The following is a 16,819-nucleotide window of genomic DNA, read 5'->3' as shown; positions in this document are numbered from 1 at the left end:
ACACATTATCAGAAGGAAAACAAGATCTACCCCCAGAGCAGGACCCCTGTCCTGCGTGACTCAGCACAGGGGCTCCAGGGTCCACACCGAGGCTCCCTGCTGCCTGGGGCGGCCGCATCGGAGTCACCACTTTTGATCAGCTCCCTCAGACTCTCCAAGGCCAGCGCCACAGGCTGGGGTGACTCGCTGAAAAAACGTAAAATATATCACTTCCATGTATTTCGACTCTGTTGATTTTTTGGTCTTGCCCTCAGCAGAAATACTCTCCACGAAAAAAGAACTGCTCGGCACAAAGGGATCCAACCCTACTTGCTACACAGAATTACCCGTTTTCCTCGAAACACTTCTTCTGGCCTTGAAAGGAGACACTCCCCAACCTTTTGAGGCATCCCCTTGTTAAGGGAACTGTGTGAACTGGCGGAGACCAGGGCGCCACCACCTCCCCCCGCCTGGCCCTGCTGGCACAGGACGGTCACTGTCCCCGGGGGCCTGAGGGAGCAGCCCCGGTCTCACAGGGGCCACAACTGTCCCCCAAGGAGGAGACGCTGGCCCAGCCCTTCCCTGGGGTCCCCTGAGGTGAATGAGGACGAGACCGGCCCTTTACTCTGCCCTGGCCCCCCACTCCGACGCCACTCACAAGGCCACGCTGGATCCACGAGCAGTTTATTGAATTAAAGCCGCCCTGACAGAACCAGCAGTGCTCCCACACGTGGCATGTAGGTCACCCCTGCACTGGTAATGTGTTAATTTGGAGGCAATGACTGCTACAGACATCTCCTTTCATTTTTAAAAAGTAAACGTTTTCAAAGCGTCTTGCAGGCCAGAGAACTAAGCAGGATCCTCAAACATTCAGGAGTTTTTGAGGAAAACTCAGGAGGAGGAAACGGCTCCGCACGCCGTGCACTGGCCACGGCGGACGCTGCAGCTTTGGCACCAGCCCCAGGACCGTGGACGCTACAGAGCCACCCCTCTGCCTGGGGGAAGGAGAGCCCCTGCGGGAGCCGTGTGGAAGCATCTAAACACTTGCCCTGCGGGGCCCGGACTTGGAGCAGGGCCGCTGGGCACGGCTGAGATGCTCGTGTAAACCGAAGGGGGACCAGTGTCAGACCAGCACCCCACCACCGCCAGGCACAGCGGATGCGGAGGGCTGCACAGGAGGAGGGTGGCGGCAGGGATGCCCTGCACAGCATGGGGGAACACCTGCCTCGCTGTCCCCTGCCCTGACCCGCAGGCATCTCCAGGCCTGGAAGACAGACACCTAAGGCCATATCTGCAAGCACACGGTTCCCAGAGGAAAGGGATGCCTGTGCGGTAGCCCTCCGGGGGGATGGCCAGTGGGTCTGCCCCTTCCCAGGCAGCCCCGGGGGCTGCTGCACCCGCCATGCCCCAGGCCCCGCTCCCAACACCCCGGGGCTCACACTGGCCAGAGCCCGGCTGGAGACGGTGTGTCCACGGCAGCCTGCCCAGGAGGGGCCGGCGGAGCAGCGAGGCCACTGGGGGCCCTGGAAAGGGACCTACCTAGGGTTTCGCACCCAGAGCCCTGTGATGCTTTGGTACCTCACCCCCACGTGTCCTGGGCCCGACCCTGCTGGGAGTCACCCCCAGCCAGTCTGAGGCTGTGGGCTCCGTGGGCTGGGACCTGGGCTCTCCTGGTGCCGTTTCTCACTCCTGCCCCCCGTCTCTCCCATCTTGGGGCTCCCCAGCCCAGCTGCAGGCCCCCTTGGCCCCATCAGCCACGTCGAGGCCACGGGGGCTGAGATGTGGAGGTTTCCTGAGGTCCTCGGTCCTGCAGGGCCCAGGGTGGCCTCCTCCTGGTATATGAACATGACCCAGGCTCCAGCCAGCAGTATTTTGAGCCAAAGTGGGAGAGGAGACCTGCTTTTCCGTCACTTTGAGAGCAGCAGGCGCCCAGCCTGGGGGGAAAACCTGCTCACACGAGTCCTGGATAACAGAGCACAACGTCGGCACCCAGGCCCCATCACCCCCTGAGAGCCACAGAAGCTGAGCAAGACCCAATGGCTGGGACCCTGTCTCGGGGCCGCAGCACCCACCTGCCCCACTCGGGGAGGACAGGTGGCCTGGCCGGAGCCCACGGCCCGTGGTCCCGCATCCTCATCCTCCCGGCTGCCTCAGAGGGCCTTGGCGCTGGCGGGGTGTGCTGCGTGGGGGGCCGGCTTTAGGGGGTGGCGGGTGAACACGTAGGCCTGCCCCAGGATGGCCAGGTCCACCAGCACCTGCAGCAGCCCGCACGCTGAGAACTGCAGGGGCGCGCCGTTCAGCAGGAAGTAGACCGTCTTGAAGGTGTCGCCGCTCGTCCACATGAGGACCATCTTGATGCTGTGGAGACATGAACGGTGGTCAGGGCTCACAGACCATGGATCAGGGGTCACGACCCCCGGGTCGGGGGGCATAATCCAGGGGTCAGGGGCCAAAATCTAGGGGTCAGGGGACATAACCCAGTGGCTAGGGGACATAACCCAGGGTCAGGAGACATAACCCAGTGGTCAGGGGTCCTAATCCAGGGGCCAGGGGACATGCCAGGCCCCCTGTCCTGGCCATGAAGCCACCGCGTGCATGGCCGCAAGGACAGGAAGGCCCTTCGGCAGGAGCAGCCTCAGCTCTCCAGAGCAGGGGAGGGGCTGGCACAGGGGCCGAGCCCACACGGCCTCACAAACATCCCATCCTTCCTGGCTGCAGGCACATCAGGTGTGTGTCCCTCGGGAGACACGCTGTGGCCTCAGACGGGAGGGAAGACCGCCACCTCCTCATGCCGCGTCCCACAGGCTGACCCTGCAGCACGAGAACTGGCCTGGGAGGGGCGGCCCTCTGCCCCCCACACCTGCACCCAGGGGTGCTGAGCAGGAAACCAGAGGCTGCCGGGCGAAGCAGGGTGATGCAGGCTTCTCCTGGGAATCCCCTCCAGGCCAGGCCCCTCACTCAAAACACAGCCTGAGGGCGATTCCATTCCTGGTCATCGGTGCCACTCTCGAAGTCTGAGATCGGTCCGTGTGGCACAGAGCGGCCCCGTGTCATCTATCGCTCACGTCTGCACACACCTTTCCACACACAGCATCTAACGCCTGGTTGCCAGGTAACGGGCATGAGCACCATCATGTTTTCCTGCATAAAGTGTTTAAATCAGACCCACTCCCACAGCAGGCACACACTGCGTGGCTCACTAAACCAGACCACGGCTTGAGGGGGGGCTGCCTGTCACAGGGCGGAGGAGAGGACCCTCAGGGACAGGATGACACCAGGCTGGAAGCCGTCTGTGCCCCAGGCAGGGCGGGCACTTTGCGCCCCTGAGGTGGCCCCGGTTCACCCCAGAGCTGGGCGGCCTCCGACCCCAGGTCAGCTCTTACCAGTAAAACCAGGCGAGGAGCCCATGGCCCAGTGCAGGGATGTCCATGTCCCCTGCTCTGCCCACAGGAGTGTCAGCCCGACCGTGCAGAACCGGGACAGGAAGTGGACAGCTCCCCTGACCTGCACCACAGCGTCTGGAGGCTCCCCTGATCCTTAATCAGGAGAATGACTCAGGGCCCGGGGAGGCCCAGAGGTTGGCTCCCGTCGACCCCGCAGCCGGCCACCCATCTGAACAGCCCAGCGCGTCTCGCTTGGCTTGTCGGGTTGACCCACGTGGCGTTCAAAGACTTTTGTTTCTAATTAGCTGATACCTAACTCTGCATTTAAAACTCCAGGTTATTACATCATCAGTCCTTTTTCTCTGGCTTTCCACATTTATTTGACTTTGGTTTTTAGCAGTTTGTGATGTAATGCATGTTTGGGACTTGCTGAACATCTTAAAGCTGTACAGTGATCTTGCATCAAGTTTGGGAGGTCTTCAGCCGTTCTTTCTCCAGCATTCTCTTCTGCACCAGCCTTTCCCCTCTCCTGTGGGCTCAGGTGACACGAATGTTAGATTTCATGGTGCTGTCCCTGAGTCTGTTCTCTTTTTTTCCCCCGATTTTTTTTCTGTTGTTCAGACTTTCACTTTTTCTGTTGTTCACACTTTCATTGATCTTCAAGTTCATTAATTCGTCCTCTGTCGTCACCATTCTACTACTGAACTACTGAAGTGTAGTTTTTATTTAGCTATTGTATTTTTCAATTTAAAAATTTCGAGCTGGCTTTTCTTACAGTTTTTATTTCTCTCCTGAGATGGTCCGTCTTTGCATTGATTTAAAGAGCGTCTGCTGTTGCCCTTTAGAGCAGTTACACTAGTGCCTTGAAAATCTGATAATTCCAGTATCTGTGTCACCTTAGTTGACTGTTTCTCGATTCTTTGTTGTCTGTTGATTGTCTTTTGAGAGTTGCTGAGATTTTCCTATTCTTCGTGGTGAGTAACTTGGGTTTATATCCTAGACGTTTTTACCGTTCCGTAAGGAGACTGTCTTGCTTCAGTCCTGTGGAGAACGTCGTGTTTTATGTTCTACCAGGGAACCGACGCGGTTAAATTGAGTTCAAGCTGCAAGTTCTGGGTGGTTTTCAGGGGCTACGGCTCAATTTCAGCTCAGTTTTCAAAACCACTGCGGCGCTATTCGTATCTGCACTGTGTGGGCAGCCCTCGGTGGCCAGGCGGGGACTTGGGTGGTGGTGTGCCCCGCAGGTCCTGGAGGAGAGCCCTTCCTGCCCCTCAGACCAGGCAGAGCGGCTTCTCTCAGAGCTTTCTACCCAGCACACCGTTCTGGACTTGGGGCTGCGCTGGAGTCCAGGCTGGCAGATGTGAAAAAACAAAACGTCAATCCGTCTGCTCCAGGACCCAGAGCTGCTCCATCCGTCCTGTCCGGATTTGTAGCTGCACCCGAGGGGAAAGACACGGTGGAGAAACGCACCAGAGTGACAGCTGCGGCGGGAGCGGTGTGCGCCGGGGGACTGGGCACCAGTGTGGCCGGGTGGCAGCAGGAGGCTGCGGGCACCTGGGCAGACCGGAGCCACCCATCTGATCTACAGAGATGCCCAGCCTGCCAGCGAGGCTGCTCCCAGCTTTCCACAGCTCGGAGCACCTCCATTTCAAAGGAAAACCCACACCCACAGAGCAAGCATTTCAAGGAGAAGCTCCGACAAGCAACCGCTATGTCTGCAAAAGGCCATGAAGACAGGAAGGGAACCAACGAGTCATAAATGAGTCTAGTTCCACTTTACAGAATTAAGAGCTGAGGCACAGTCTCCCCCAGAGGTACGAACTTAATAGGAGACCCAAAGACCCCCCCTCCAAAAACAAACAACACGGAGTGGCCTGTGCGGCCCCTTTCACGGAGGAGAGGCTGAGGCATAGAGAAGTCGGTGGCTTGCCCAAGGGCACACAGCGAGTGCCTTACACTGTGGGAAGGGCTGGGGAGGGGGCGGCAGAAGGCACAGCTGGAGCCTGGCCCGGGCTGGTGTCCGTCTGGGCCCTGGAGGCACAGGTGCACCTTCACCCCACAAGTGGAGACGTGAGGTCACTGCAGAGAGCTGGGCCCTGCCTGACGCACACGAACATTTTTAGCTGCCCAGGCGCCTCCCCAGGCCCGGCCCACAGTCAGCTCTCGGCCCGGGGGCAGGAATCCGACAGGCCCCACCACCAGCCCCACGTGTCGAGGGCTCGGGGCAAATATTAATCAGGCTGCTCCCGGCCCGTCTAAGCAGAAGACCAGTGCCAGCCTGAGCGATGTGAGCCCTCGTGCAGGGCGCTCTGGACGTACAAGCTCGTGCCTCGCACCCTCTGGTCACCCCAGACCCTGCGGTGCCCTGTGGACGTGTGCCGAGCCCAGGCCCATTCTCCCCACACGGGTGTTAGGTCATCCTTTACCCTCAACAGCTATCGGGCAGGGCGAGCCCCGAGGCTTGGCTACCACTGGCCAGCAGGCCAGGGACGTCCTCGTGGACACCACGTCCGGAGCTCGCCTGCTGCGCACGGCTGGGTCTCCAGGAAGACCCCTCCTCGACAGAGGGCTCAGCTGGCCCAGGGCTCCAGTGATGCGGGGGGCGCAGGGCTCAGAGAACCTTGCAGAAGCCGGTGTGGGTGGGAGGGGAGACCGTCCCCAGGCTGCATTCCTCCAGCTCAGGGGGCGCCGGGAGGCTGGATTCCTTTTTCTAGGCCCCCCTCACACCGGGCCCCACCCCAGCTGCTGCCTCAAGTGCCTGGCCCTCCCCGCCCTCGCGCTATTTTAATCCGGGCCCCGGCACCTCATTCTTGGCTCCAGCATGTTTCCTCCCCAAGTGAGCAGGCAGATGACTATTCCTAAAATACCTCTCACCTCATCCTCGCCCCATCCGGCCGTCCAGAGAGCCTCCGCCCGGCCAGTGCCCACGAGGTGAGAGCCTCACCCCTGCGCCTACCCCGGCCCCGCCAGCAGCCCACACACCTCCCCGGCCGCGCCTCATTCCCACCTCCCGGCCCGGGCCACACCTACCCTCCTGTCCGCCTATCCAAAGCTCCCCGAAATTCAAACCCTACCCAGAACACATCCCACAGGAGTAGGTCTTTGTGACCGTGGGTCACAAGAAACAATGGTTTCTTGGGTGTGACCTCCAAAGCACAGCAGTTTTTTAAAAAGATCCGTTGGACCCCATCCAAGTCAGACCTCGTGCTGCAGCGTGAAAAGCCAGCGCACAGCGGGAGAGGGCATCTGCACATCGTGTATCTGTAAGAACAGTTAAAGATCTCTACAACTCAACAATGAAGGACAGCTAACCAAATTTTTAAATGGGCAAAGAATCTGGATAGACCTTTCTCTAAAGAAGACGCATAAATGGCCAATAATCACAGGAAAAGGTGTTTGATGTCATTAGTCACCAGAGAAACGCAAATCAAAGCCACAGGAGATCCCACTTCACACCCACGAGGATGGCTACAATCAAGGGGTCAGAGGGTAACAGGCGTTGGTGAGGGTGTGGAAAAGCCAGAACCCCCGAACACCCCTGGTGGGAACGGAAGATGGTGCAGCCACCAACTCAGCAATTCCACTGCTAGGTGTATTCCAAGACAAACGAAAACATACGTCCACACAGAAACTGGTACACAAATGTTCACAGAAGCACTGTTCACAACAGCCGAAAAGATGTCAAACCCAAATGTCTACCAGCTGAAGAAGACATAAGCAAAACCTGATCTGTCCGTACACTGAAGTATTATCCAACCTTAGAAAAGATGGACGCTGACAGATCGTACGTGGACGGACCTTGGGAACATTATGCAGAGTGAACGCAGCGAAGGACCTCGCATCGTCTGATTCCATTTACATGACGTGCCCCGAGCACAGAGCCGCAGAGACGGAAAGCAGACCAGTGGTTGCCCAGGCCTGGCAGCGAGGGTGGGGGAAACGGGGAGTACTGATGGGTGTGAGGCTGCTTCCTGGGTGACGAAAATGTCCTAAAATTAGATTGTGGTGACGGCTGCACAACTCTTTGGAAGTCCTAAACTCCACTGAATTGCATACTTCAAATGGCGATGGTGTGATAGGTCACATCTCAATGAAGTTTTTTTTTCTTTTAAGTTCCAGGGCTTTTGCTGAATTCTAATTCCTGCCCTCCTCGTCCATCGACTGGACCCTGGGTGTGGCGTGTGCGCACATGTGCAGGGGTGTGGCGTGTGCGTGTGTGTACTGTGGCGGAGAAGCGTGTGTGGGAGCCCAGGCGTGCGCTGTTACCACGTGCATGGCATTCTCCGCTCACACCATTGTGGGCTGATTACGTGTCAAGGACGACAGAGGAAGATGAGTGGGGGCTGAGAAGTGACGTACGTGCGGCCCCCGGGGGAGACGCCACCCTGATTCCCGAGCAGCCAAGGCAAGGCTCCAGGTGCCCAGCTCCAGGTTCAAGGGCAACGCCGGAGCCGGACCAGGTGGACACTTCCCGGACGCTTTCCGTCAAGGCAGGAAGTGTCCCCGCTGGGACAAGGCAGCGGGCTGGGGCATCCCCACCACACCACGGGGGCCGCGCACACACACACGCACGCGCGTACACACGACCTCCTCTCGTGGCCCCTGCTCGCTCCCGGGCTTCCCGCCTGCCCCTCCCCCTCCTCAATCGTAACCGGTTCCCCGGATGGTTTTCCCCACAGCTGGCCTCCTCTTCCAGTCCCACCCGCCCCCAGGCTCTCCAGTAATTACTTGTTGGGGAACATCTTCCGATCCGGCCAAAACGCGGAGGAAGGAGGAGGGAACTTCTGCACTAATTAGTAACATGATTTCAAAAGCGACAGCACTTTCTAGTACTGGTTCAGAAGCAACAGTCACTTAACATTTTGTAAAGGGAAATCATCAAGTATCTCTTGCATTTCCTCCAAGAACTGTACGTGTGTGAAAATGAGTGTGTGCATGTGTGTGCGTGAGCATATGTGCATGTGCGTCTGTATGTTTGAGAATCTGTGCGTTTGTGCGAGTGTGTGCATGTGTGCGTGTGCACACACCTATGCGCGTGGGCTCACACCCTCTAAAGGCGTCCATGGGTAGGCCCTTCCAAGCAGGTCCACAGGAGATGAAGTTGGCCCTCAGACAGGACCTCACAGCCCCTTCCCTTCTTACACCTCCTGACGGTCTTCTGTCTGAAGCAAGTTGAGGCTGAGTGTCCTGCAGCAGATCTGTGGTGGCCCTGACCACAGGGCTCTGAGAATCCCAAATCCCAGCGGGTCCAGGGCTTCTCCATCAGAGAAGGTCGGGGGGTGAAGCAGCCCTCCCGGCGGGCTCCCTGGATGGATGCCTGAGGACGCTGGGTCAGGCCACGCAGAGCGGCTGCTGGGAAGTGGGGACGAGGGGCAGAGGCAGCCCTGAGACCAAGTCCTGAGTCCGGGCCTGGGTGCAGGAGAGGGAGGAAGGCCTCTGGTCCTCTGCTTGGGACGGGAGCAACCAACCTCAGGAGGCTCCTGTGTCCATGCCGAGGGGGGCTGACCATGCAGCCGGCCGGAGGGTCCCGTGTCGGGGCAAGTTCTGGTCTGAACCTGGGCTGAACCGACCCTGCTAAGTGCACACAGGGAGCCCCAGCCTCTCTCTTCCAGGCCGGGATGTGGAAAGCGCAAGGGGCGCTTTCCTCACAGCCCCACCCTCCTCGCCCCACCCAGGAGCCCGCGATCCGCCCCGTAGGAATCAGGCTACAACGTGACAGGCTGGACACTCGGGGGCAACCATGCTCGCCACAGCTCAGGCTCCAGCGGGCATCCAGGCTCCCTGAACACACGGGTGGCATCGTGCTGGCCCTGGGGACGAGGGAAGGGTCAGACGCAGGTCAGACCAGCCCGGGCTGCACAGGGAAACCTAAGAGTCTCATTTTCAGGATCGTGGAATCGGATTTGCTGACATGTGACAGCCAAGCTGTTCTGAAGACACGTCACTGAGCAAGGAAAGAAGGCCCCACCCTGGGGACAAAGTGACAAAACGGAGCTTGGCAGGGATGGAGCAGAGACCGCGGTGGGGCTGAGGGAAGACCCAGCAGAGGGACGCGCGGAGGCCCGGGTGCCGGTGAGCTGCGCTGGGAGAAGCCTGTGCCGGCGTTGCACTGTTTACGCACCTGCTTCAGGTTTAATCCATCAATGCGTGAAAATTCCTTTACCTTAGAGTTTCTCTTACACAGACTTCTTCGAAGAAGCACAAATTTTACAGGAAACAAAACTGTAACCAGGCTCCAGCCCTGTACTCACTCTCTCTCTCAGCACTCAGTCTGTGCTCACGGCTAAGAAAAAGGGTGTTGGCCCTTTAAATACACACAGAGCAAGGTCACCTCTCTGTTAACTCCAGCTGAGCAGAGAACCTGTGACCCTCCCGTCACCTCCGGTCACCTGTAGGACACGCCACCCCACACCACACGCAGAGGCCCCCAGCGGCCTGGCCCTGCAGACCCTCCCACGGAGCCCTGCCACGACAGCAACGCTGAACAGGCCCCTAACCTAATCACACCTCCACCCAGAGCCGGCTCTGAGCGGCAGGGCCCACGATTAGGTTAGTCGTCTTAACGAGGACGAGTGGGGCTCTTGAGAGGACCCTGCACTCCAAGCTGATTGAATTAGCGGCCCGTGCCCATGTCCGTGACAGAGACTGCCCCCCTCCGCTGGCTCCGGGCCCTGCTCGGGCCCCGCCGGCTGGCATGGAGCGGGTCTTCGTCCCCGCGCAGCCGGGCCTTCTCGCGACCTGCTCGCGGCACTGACCGCAGTCTCCTTCCCTTCCCTTCCGCCTTTGCCTTCTGTCTCCTTTACCCAGTGCCACCAGGCAGGCGGGTGGTCTGTTGGGGGGAGGGCACTGGGGGAGAGGGGCTGCGGTCACCAAAGGCTGATGACCACACGCATCCCTTCCGCCCTAAAGTCAGAACCTCAGGAGCACGTGCACCACCCGGGCTTCCTCCTTTCAGGTCCAGCGCCCCAGGTACCAGGGCCTTCCGCACATCCTGTCACCCCCGAGGTCACCCTGACACAGGAAGGGGATGGCCACGCCCACGGCCGCGCTTCTGCAGAGCAGCACAGACCTCCGTGGTGCGGCCTGGCGTCTTCCCAACACTGCCTTTGCTGGCTGAGTCACCACAGCCCCACCAGGGACAATTCCCACTGGGGCCTTCTGCAACTTTTGCCGTTGTGCACAAATTCTCCAAGAACTAGCCCGATCAGCTAGGTACCCACACTGGTAAATCTTCCACATTCATACCTGCTTCCCCAAGTGTTCTCACTTTCCCGAAAGTGATTTCGAGTATCAACTATTTTAGTCCTTCATGAGTTCATTCAATAAATATTTACTGAACTGAACTGCTGTAATTTTCCAAGCACACTGTCAGGTGCTGGGGAAAGAAAGAAACAGGATACAGTCCTTGCCTTCAAGGCTGTCAGTCAAGTAGATGAGCTGGGCAAATTAAAACATCCGTGCATCACTGTCAGATGGCAAGGATGTTTCTGGAGAAACATGGAGACGGTGGTCAGATAAAAGGAGGTTTAGAAGGTCAGCCTTTTAAAAGACAGCTGCAGTCATGTGTCCCATACCCAAGATAAGAGGATCGCACACAAAAACAAAGGGTTAGTTAAAATCAGGTGTGACACAAACTTCAGCTTCTTGGAAGACAGAATCGTCTCCCTGTTCCTCCCCTATACACCCTGGACATTACACAGAAACACAAGACTCTCAAAGGTGGGGAAAAGGCCACAGGAATGCCAGACTTGGAGCTGAAGAAGCAGGAAATGCCAGGAGGCCCCAGGAACAGGCTGTTCTCTGTGCAAAAGACCAGGAAGGGTGCAGCCTGGCAGAATAGGCAACTTTAGCCAATAACTGCTCTACTCCAAACAAAACAGAAAAAAAGGCAGCCCCACCACCACCCGTGATAGCAGAGGAGGGTGGAAATCCTAGACGTTTACTCCTGCCAGGCGTCCCAATCCCACCGCCAGGGTACTGTCAAGAAAGCCAGCTAAAACCAAAGGTCTAAGTAAGACCCAGAGTCTTATAAATAACGTGGAAATGTCCAGGTTTAAACTGGAAATCATCTGTCGTATCAAGAACCAAGAAGATCTCAAACAAAATTTTAAAAAGACAGTGTTTAGATGCCAAAACTGTGAGAAAAAGCAAAGATTTTCAAACAGCCGCTTTAAAACTGCTTCAATGAGCAATTATGAGTATGCTTGAAACAAATGAAAAAAGAGAGTTTCAGCAAAGAAACAAAAAGCTTCACAAAAGAAACAAATATGTAAAGAAGAACCAAATGTAAGTTTTACTGTATTGAAAAATACAATAACCAAAGGAAACAGTCAGTAAATGGGCTCTCAGAGCACAGTGGCTGGAACACCGGAAAGAACCAGTGAACCATAACAAAAAAAGAAACGATCTTAACAAAAGAATCATAGCAAATGACCTAACGTTCCACATCATCAGAGTCCTAGACAAGAGGGGTAAAGGGCAGGACTGAAAAAGTACTCAAAGACATAACAGCTGAAAACTTCCCCAAATTAGCAGGAAGTATAACCCTAGGGATTCAAGAAGCTGAGTGAATCCCAAACAGGACAGATCCACACCAAGACACACGTCACAGTCAAACTTCCGGAAACTAAAGACCAAAAAAAAATCTCAAAAGCAGCTAGAGCAAAACAACACCTTACTTACAGGGGAAACAAACATCACAGTGGGTTTCTCCTCAGAAGCCACAGAGGCCAGAAGGAAGTGGCACATTCCTCAAGGGCTAAAAGAAATGAACTATCAACCTAGTTCAACCTGTATCAGCAAAAATATCCTTCAGAGATGAAAGGGATATCAAGACATTCGCAGGTGAAGGAAAAGTAAAAAAATCTGCCACCACCTGAAATACCCTTAAAGGCTAGTTACAGGAGTTTCTCAAAACAGGAAAAAACAAAACAAAAACGAAAACAAGAAAAGAAGGCATCTTGGAACAGCAGGAAGGAAGGAAGAACATCATAAGCAAAAATAAGGGTAAACACAATAGACATTCCTGTCCTCTTCAGTTTTGTGCATTATGTTGACTGAAGCAAAAATTACAATATTATCTGATGTGGTTCTAAATATGAATAGAGGAAATATTTAAGAAAATTATAAGTGGGGCTTCCCTGGTGGCGCAGTGGTTGGGAGTCCGCCTGCCGATGCAGGGGTCACAGGTTCGTGCCCCGGTCTGGGAGGATCCCACGTGCCGCGGAGGGGCTGGGCCCGTGGGCCATGGCCGCTGAGCCTGCGCGTCCAGAGCCTGTGCTCCGCGGCGGGGGAGGCGACAGCAGTGAGAGGCCCGCGTACCGCAAAAAAACAAAAAAAAAGAAAAAAAAAAAAGAAGGAACAAGGTTTGTTCATAGACGCTTCCAGGCCTGAATTCCCCATGCCTGGTGGTAAGAGTGTCCCTCTGCAAAGGAAAACAGGGTCCGGCTGCTGGGTCCTGAAAGGCCAATAAAGAGGCAAAGTTGGTGAAAAAAAAAAAAAAATTATAAGTGGAGGGAAACATCACATATATAAAATATACTACATTAAAAATATCACAAAGGGAGGTAGAGTTTCTACACTTCACTAAAAAAATCTATACAGAGAGATACCCACTCAAAAACACCATAGATAAATACTCATTAAACAATAACTCCCCATCCTCCCCTCTTCCTAGCCCCTGGCAACCACCATTCGACTTTCTGTCTATGAATCTGATGACCCTCAGTCCCTCATATAAGTGGAACCGTACGGTATTTGTCCTTTTGTGACTGAGCACGTCCTCACGACTCCATGAAGTAACCTGTGTCAGAACTTCCTTCCTGTTAAGACTGAATAATATTCCATTGTATGGACAGACCACATTTTGTTTATCTATTCATCCACTGATGGACACTTGGGTTGCTTCCGTGTTTTACCTGTTATGAATAATGCTATTATGTTATGAACATGGGTGTACAATATCTCTTCAAGACCCTGCTTTCAATTCTCTTGGTTATATGCCCAGAAGTAGAATTGCTGGGTCACACTGTAATTCTATTTTTAATATTTTGAGGAAATGCCATATTGCTTTCCACAGCAGCTGGACCACTTTGCATTCCCACCAACAGAACACAAGAATTCCAATCTTTGCCCATCCTTTACCAACACTTGCTGTTCTGTTTTTCTGACAGTCACCATCCAAACGGGTGAGAGGTGGCATCTCACCGTAGTTTTCATTGTACAGGTCTTCCACCTCCTTGGTTAAGTTAATTCCTAAGCATTTTTTGCTTTTTGATGTTCTCATAAATGGAACTGTGCCTGAGGGAGGCAGGGAGCGCCTGAGACCTGCTCTTGGTGGTGCTAAGGGGGAGGAGGCTGCCGCGTCGTTTCCTACATTAAAGGGCTTGAACCTTCTGCCTTCGGGAGACATCTGTGGACCCCGCCTCCCGTCCATGGCCCGCAGTGAGCTGCTTCACGGGAGGGTCTCGGCTTCCCCTCACCTGTCGCACAGGAGCACACCTGCTTGTACGTCAAGAGGTCAGAAGACCAGCGTCCTAACCCGAAGCTGCTCTTGAACTGAAAGCGAAGCAGCAGATGTGCGCATGGGTCCCTGCCGCGCCCCTACCTCATGCCCTCCGTGGACACGGGTCCCTGCCGCGCCCCTACCTCATGCCCTCCGTGGACTGGTGGCGGTGGTTGCGGCAGAGCTGCGGCATGCCCAGCATGGCCTCGGTCAGCACGGCCAGGAAGCCCAGGCTCTCCACGAAAAGGGCCGAGTCGATGGACAGGTAGGTGACACAGCCCGCCACACCGGTGAAGGCCAGGACACACTGCACGTAGTCCCCAAAGCTGTCCCAGTGCCAAAAGTGCTGGGGGTCGAGGTCTAGGGCGAAAGGGAGAGAAACGTGAACGAGGTTTGCAGGCCAAGGTCAGTGGGGGAGGACGGGACCGAGTGAGGAGGCCAAGGTCAGTGTGGGAGGACGGGACCGAGTGAGGAGGCCAAGGTCAGTGTGGGAGGACGGGACCGAGTGAGGAGGACAAGGTCAGTGGGGGGAGGACGGGACCGAGTGAGGAGGACAAGGTCAGTGGGGGGAGGATGGGACCAAGTGAGGAGGCCAAGGTCAGTGTGGGGAGGACGGGACGGAGTGAGGAGGTCAAGGTCAGTGTGGGAGGACGGGACCGAGTGAGGAGGACAAGGTCAGTGTGGGGAGGACAGGACCGAGTGGGGAGGCCAAGGTCAGTGTGGGGGAGGACGGGACCGAGTGAGGAGGACAAGGTCAGTGGGGGGAGGACGGGACCGAGTGGGGAGGTCAAGGTCAGTGAGAGGAGGACGTAAACCGTGGGCTCCATCTGCCTCCATTACGGCATTTCTGAAGGAGCCTTGATACAGATACTAGCTCCACATAAAAGACACTAAAATCCTTAAATTCTTCCTAAGCAGTCTGAGGGTGCGCTGCGGGCTGGCCCAGAGCCGCTGGAGCCTCTCCTGGTTAGGGTCCCCATTCCTTCCCTCTGCAACTTTGGATTAATTTCATTTCTCCATTTCCTCAGATGTAATAGAGGAACAATAGTTCCTACCTCCTAGGAACTACTATCTTATGAATCTCAAAAGTACCCAGCCCACAGTAAGGGCCCAGTAAAAATGTACGATATCACCACACACTCAGCTGGTACGATGTTATCGTTTGCCGCACAGACGTGTCCTGCCGACACCAAGTTCACAAGCACTCACACAATGAGCAGTCCACACGAGCTTCCTGGGCTCGGGCAGAGACACGCGGGGGTCCTGGGCACAGACGTGGTGGCCGGGAAGGTCAGGGAACGGGGATAAACACGGAGGGAGTCGGGGAGGGCGTGACGTGCCGAGCCTGACCCCGTCCTTAGACTGGTAAGGTCCAGCAAGGGCTGCCAGCACGGGCGAGGCCACCAGGAGTCGGCCGTCCAGGGGGCCGGGAGGCGCCGTGGGGGAGGGTCCAGGCTGCACCACACGCCCCGTCCCCCACATCCAGGTCTCCCACTACCTAACCCCACGTGAGGACACTGTGGGCATCGGAGCTGGGAAGGGGGAGGGCAGGCAGGGGCGCCAGAGGCGGAATGGACACGGCCTGCGGCTCTGAGGTCCCCTCCCCGAGGACCTCAGGGTCCTGCGCCTGGCTGCTCCCTGAAGAGGCCCCGGCTGCAGTGTGTGGCCCTGCGTGTGTGGGGGCAGGACACGGAACAGCGGGCCCACGCGCAGGCATCCGAGACAGAGGGCCTGAGAGGGTGTGGCAGGGCAGGACGCGCAGGCCTGCCGAATTAGGTCCTGTCTTTGTGCCCGAGGAGCAGGGAGAACACGGTCAGGGCTGAGAGCTCGGGCAGGACAGGGACAGCTGAGGACACCAGGTGAGTGTGCGGGGACTTCAGAAAGCTGGGTCTGTGGTCAATCGATCGGAAGCCTTTCTATCTTAGGTTCTCGGGGAGCAAGTCAGTTGGTAAATGACTACCAGAAAACCTGTGTCAAAAAGTTTCTGAGAAGAGACCGAGGTTGGGCCCCTACCTTCATGTGCAAAAATTAACTCAAAATGGACCAAAGACTAAACATACTAGATAAAACTAGAAAACTCTTAGAAGAAAATACAGGGAGAAAGCATCATGACACTGAGTTTGTTAGCGATTTCTCAGATATACCAAAAGTACAGGCAACAAATGCAAAAACAGATAAATTGGACTACATCAAAATCTTAAACTTCTGTGCTTCTAGGCAAAAAGCTCCTTGATGTGGGTCTTGGCAACGATTTTTTGGATGTGATTCCAAAAGCACAAGCAACGAAAGCAAAAATAAACAAGTGAGATGACATCAAACTAAAAAGCCTCTGCAACTCATAGATATAAAGAACAAACTAGTAGTTATGGTGGGGGGCTGCGTCCAATACAGGGGTGGGAGGGTGCAAGGTACAAACTACTGGGTGTAAGATCAGCTACAGGGATGTACTGTACAACACAGGGAGTATAGCCAATACTTTGTAAATGGAGTGCAACCTTTAAAACTTTAATGGAAAAAGAAACAAAGAAAAAGCTTCTGCAGAGCAGAAGAAACAATCGGCAACACAAAAAGGCAAACTATGGAATGGGAGGAAATATTTACTACCTTGTAAGGGGTTCATATCCAAAATATATACAGAACCAGACCACTCAACATCCAAAAACAAACAACTCCATTAAAAATGGGCAGAATGGGACTTCCCTGGTGGCGCAATCATTGGGAATCCGCCTGCCAGTGCAGGGGATACGGGTTCGAGCCCTGGTCCGGGATGATCCCACATGCCATGGAGCAACTAAGCCCGTGCGCCACAACTACTGAGCCTGTGCTCTAGAGCCCGCGAGCCACAACTACTGAAGCCCGTGCGCCACAACTACCAAGCCTGTGCTCTAGAGCCCGCGAGCCACAACTACTGAAGCCCGTGCGCCACAACTACCGAGGCTGCGCTCTAGAGCCT

General features: G+C 55.7%; 1 protein-coding gene across 3 annotated transcripts in view; it reads right to left on the bottom strand.

The window, feature by feature from the left end:
- Nucleotides 1–530: 530 nt before the first annotated feature.
- The window catches only part of SLC66A2 (solute carrier family 66 member 2), a 48,406-nt gene continuing 32,117 nt past the window's right edge, over nucleotides 531–16,819 (bottom strand). For 2 of the 3 annotated variants that reach the window (XM_079942223.1, XM_079942224.1), the window contains 2 exons: nucleotides 14,010–14,226; nucleotides 531–2,337 (listed from right to left, as the gene is read on the bottom strand). In XM_079942223.1, coding sequence (XP_079798349.1) covers nucleotides 2,130–2,337; nucleotides 14,010–14,226 — 425 coding nt within the window. In that variant the 3' untranslated portion in view covers nucleotides 531–2,129. The remainder of the gene's footprint in view (nucleotides 2,338–14,009; nucleotides 14,227–16,819) is intronic. The other variant, XM_079942225.1, reaches the window with a different exon arrangement.

This window comes from Stenella coeruleoalba, assembly GCF_951394435.1.
Source record: "Stenella coeruleoalba genome assembly, chromosome: 14".
Taxonomy (NCBI): Eukaryota; Metazoa; Chordata; class Mammalia; order Artiodactyla; family Delphinidae; genus Stenella; species Stenella coeruleoalba.
This window is presented reverse-complemented; position numbering and strand designations above follow the sequence as displayed.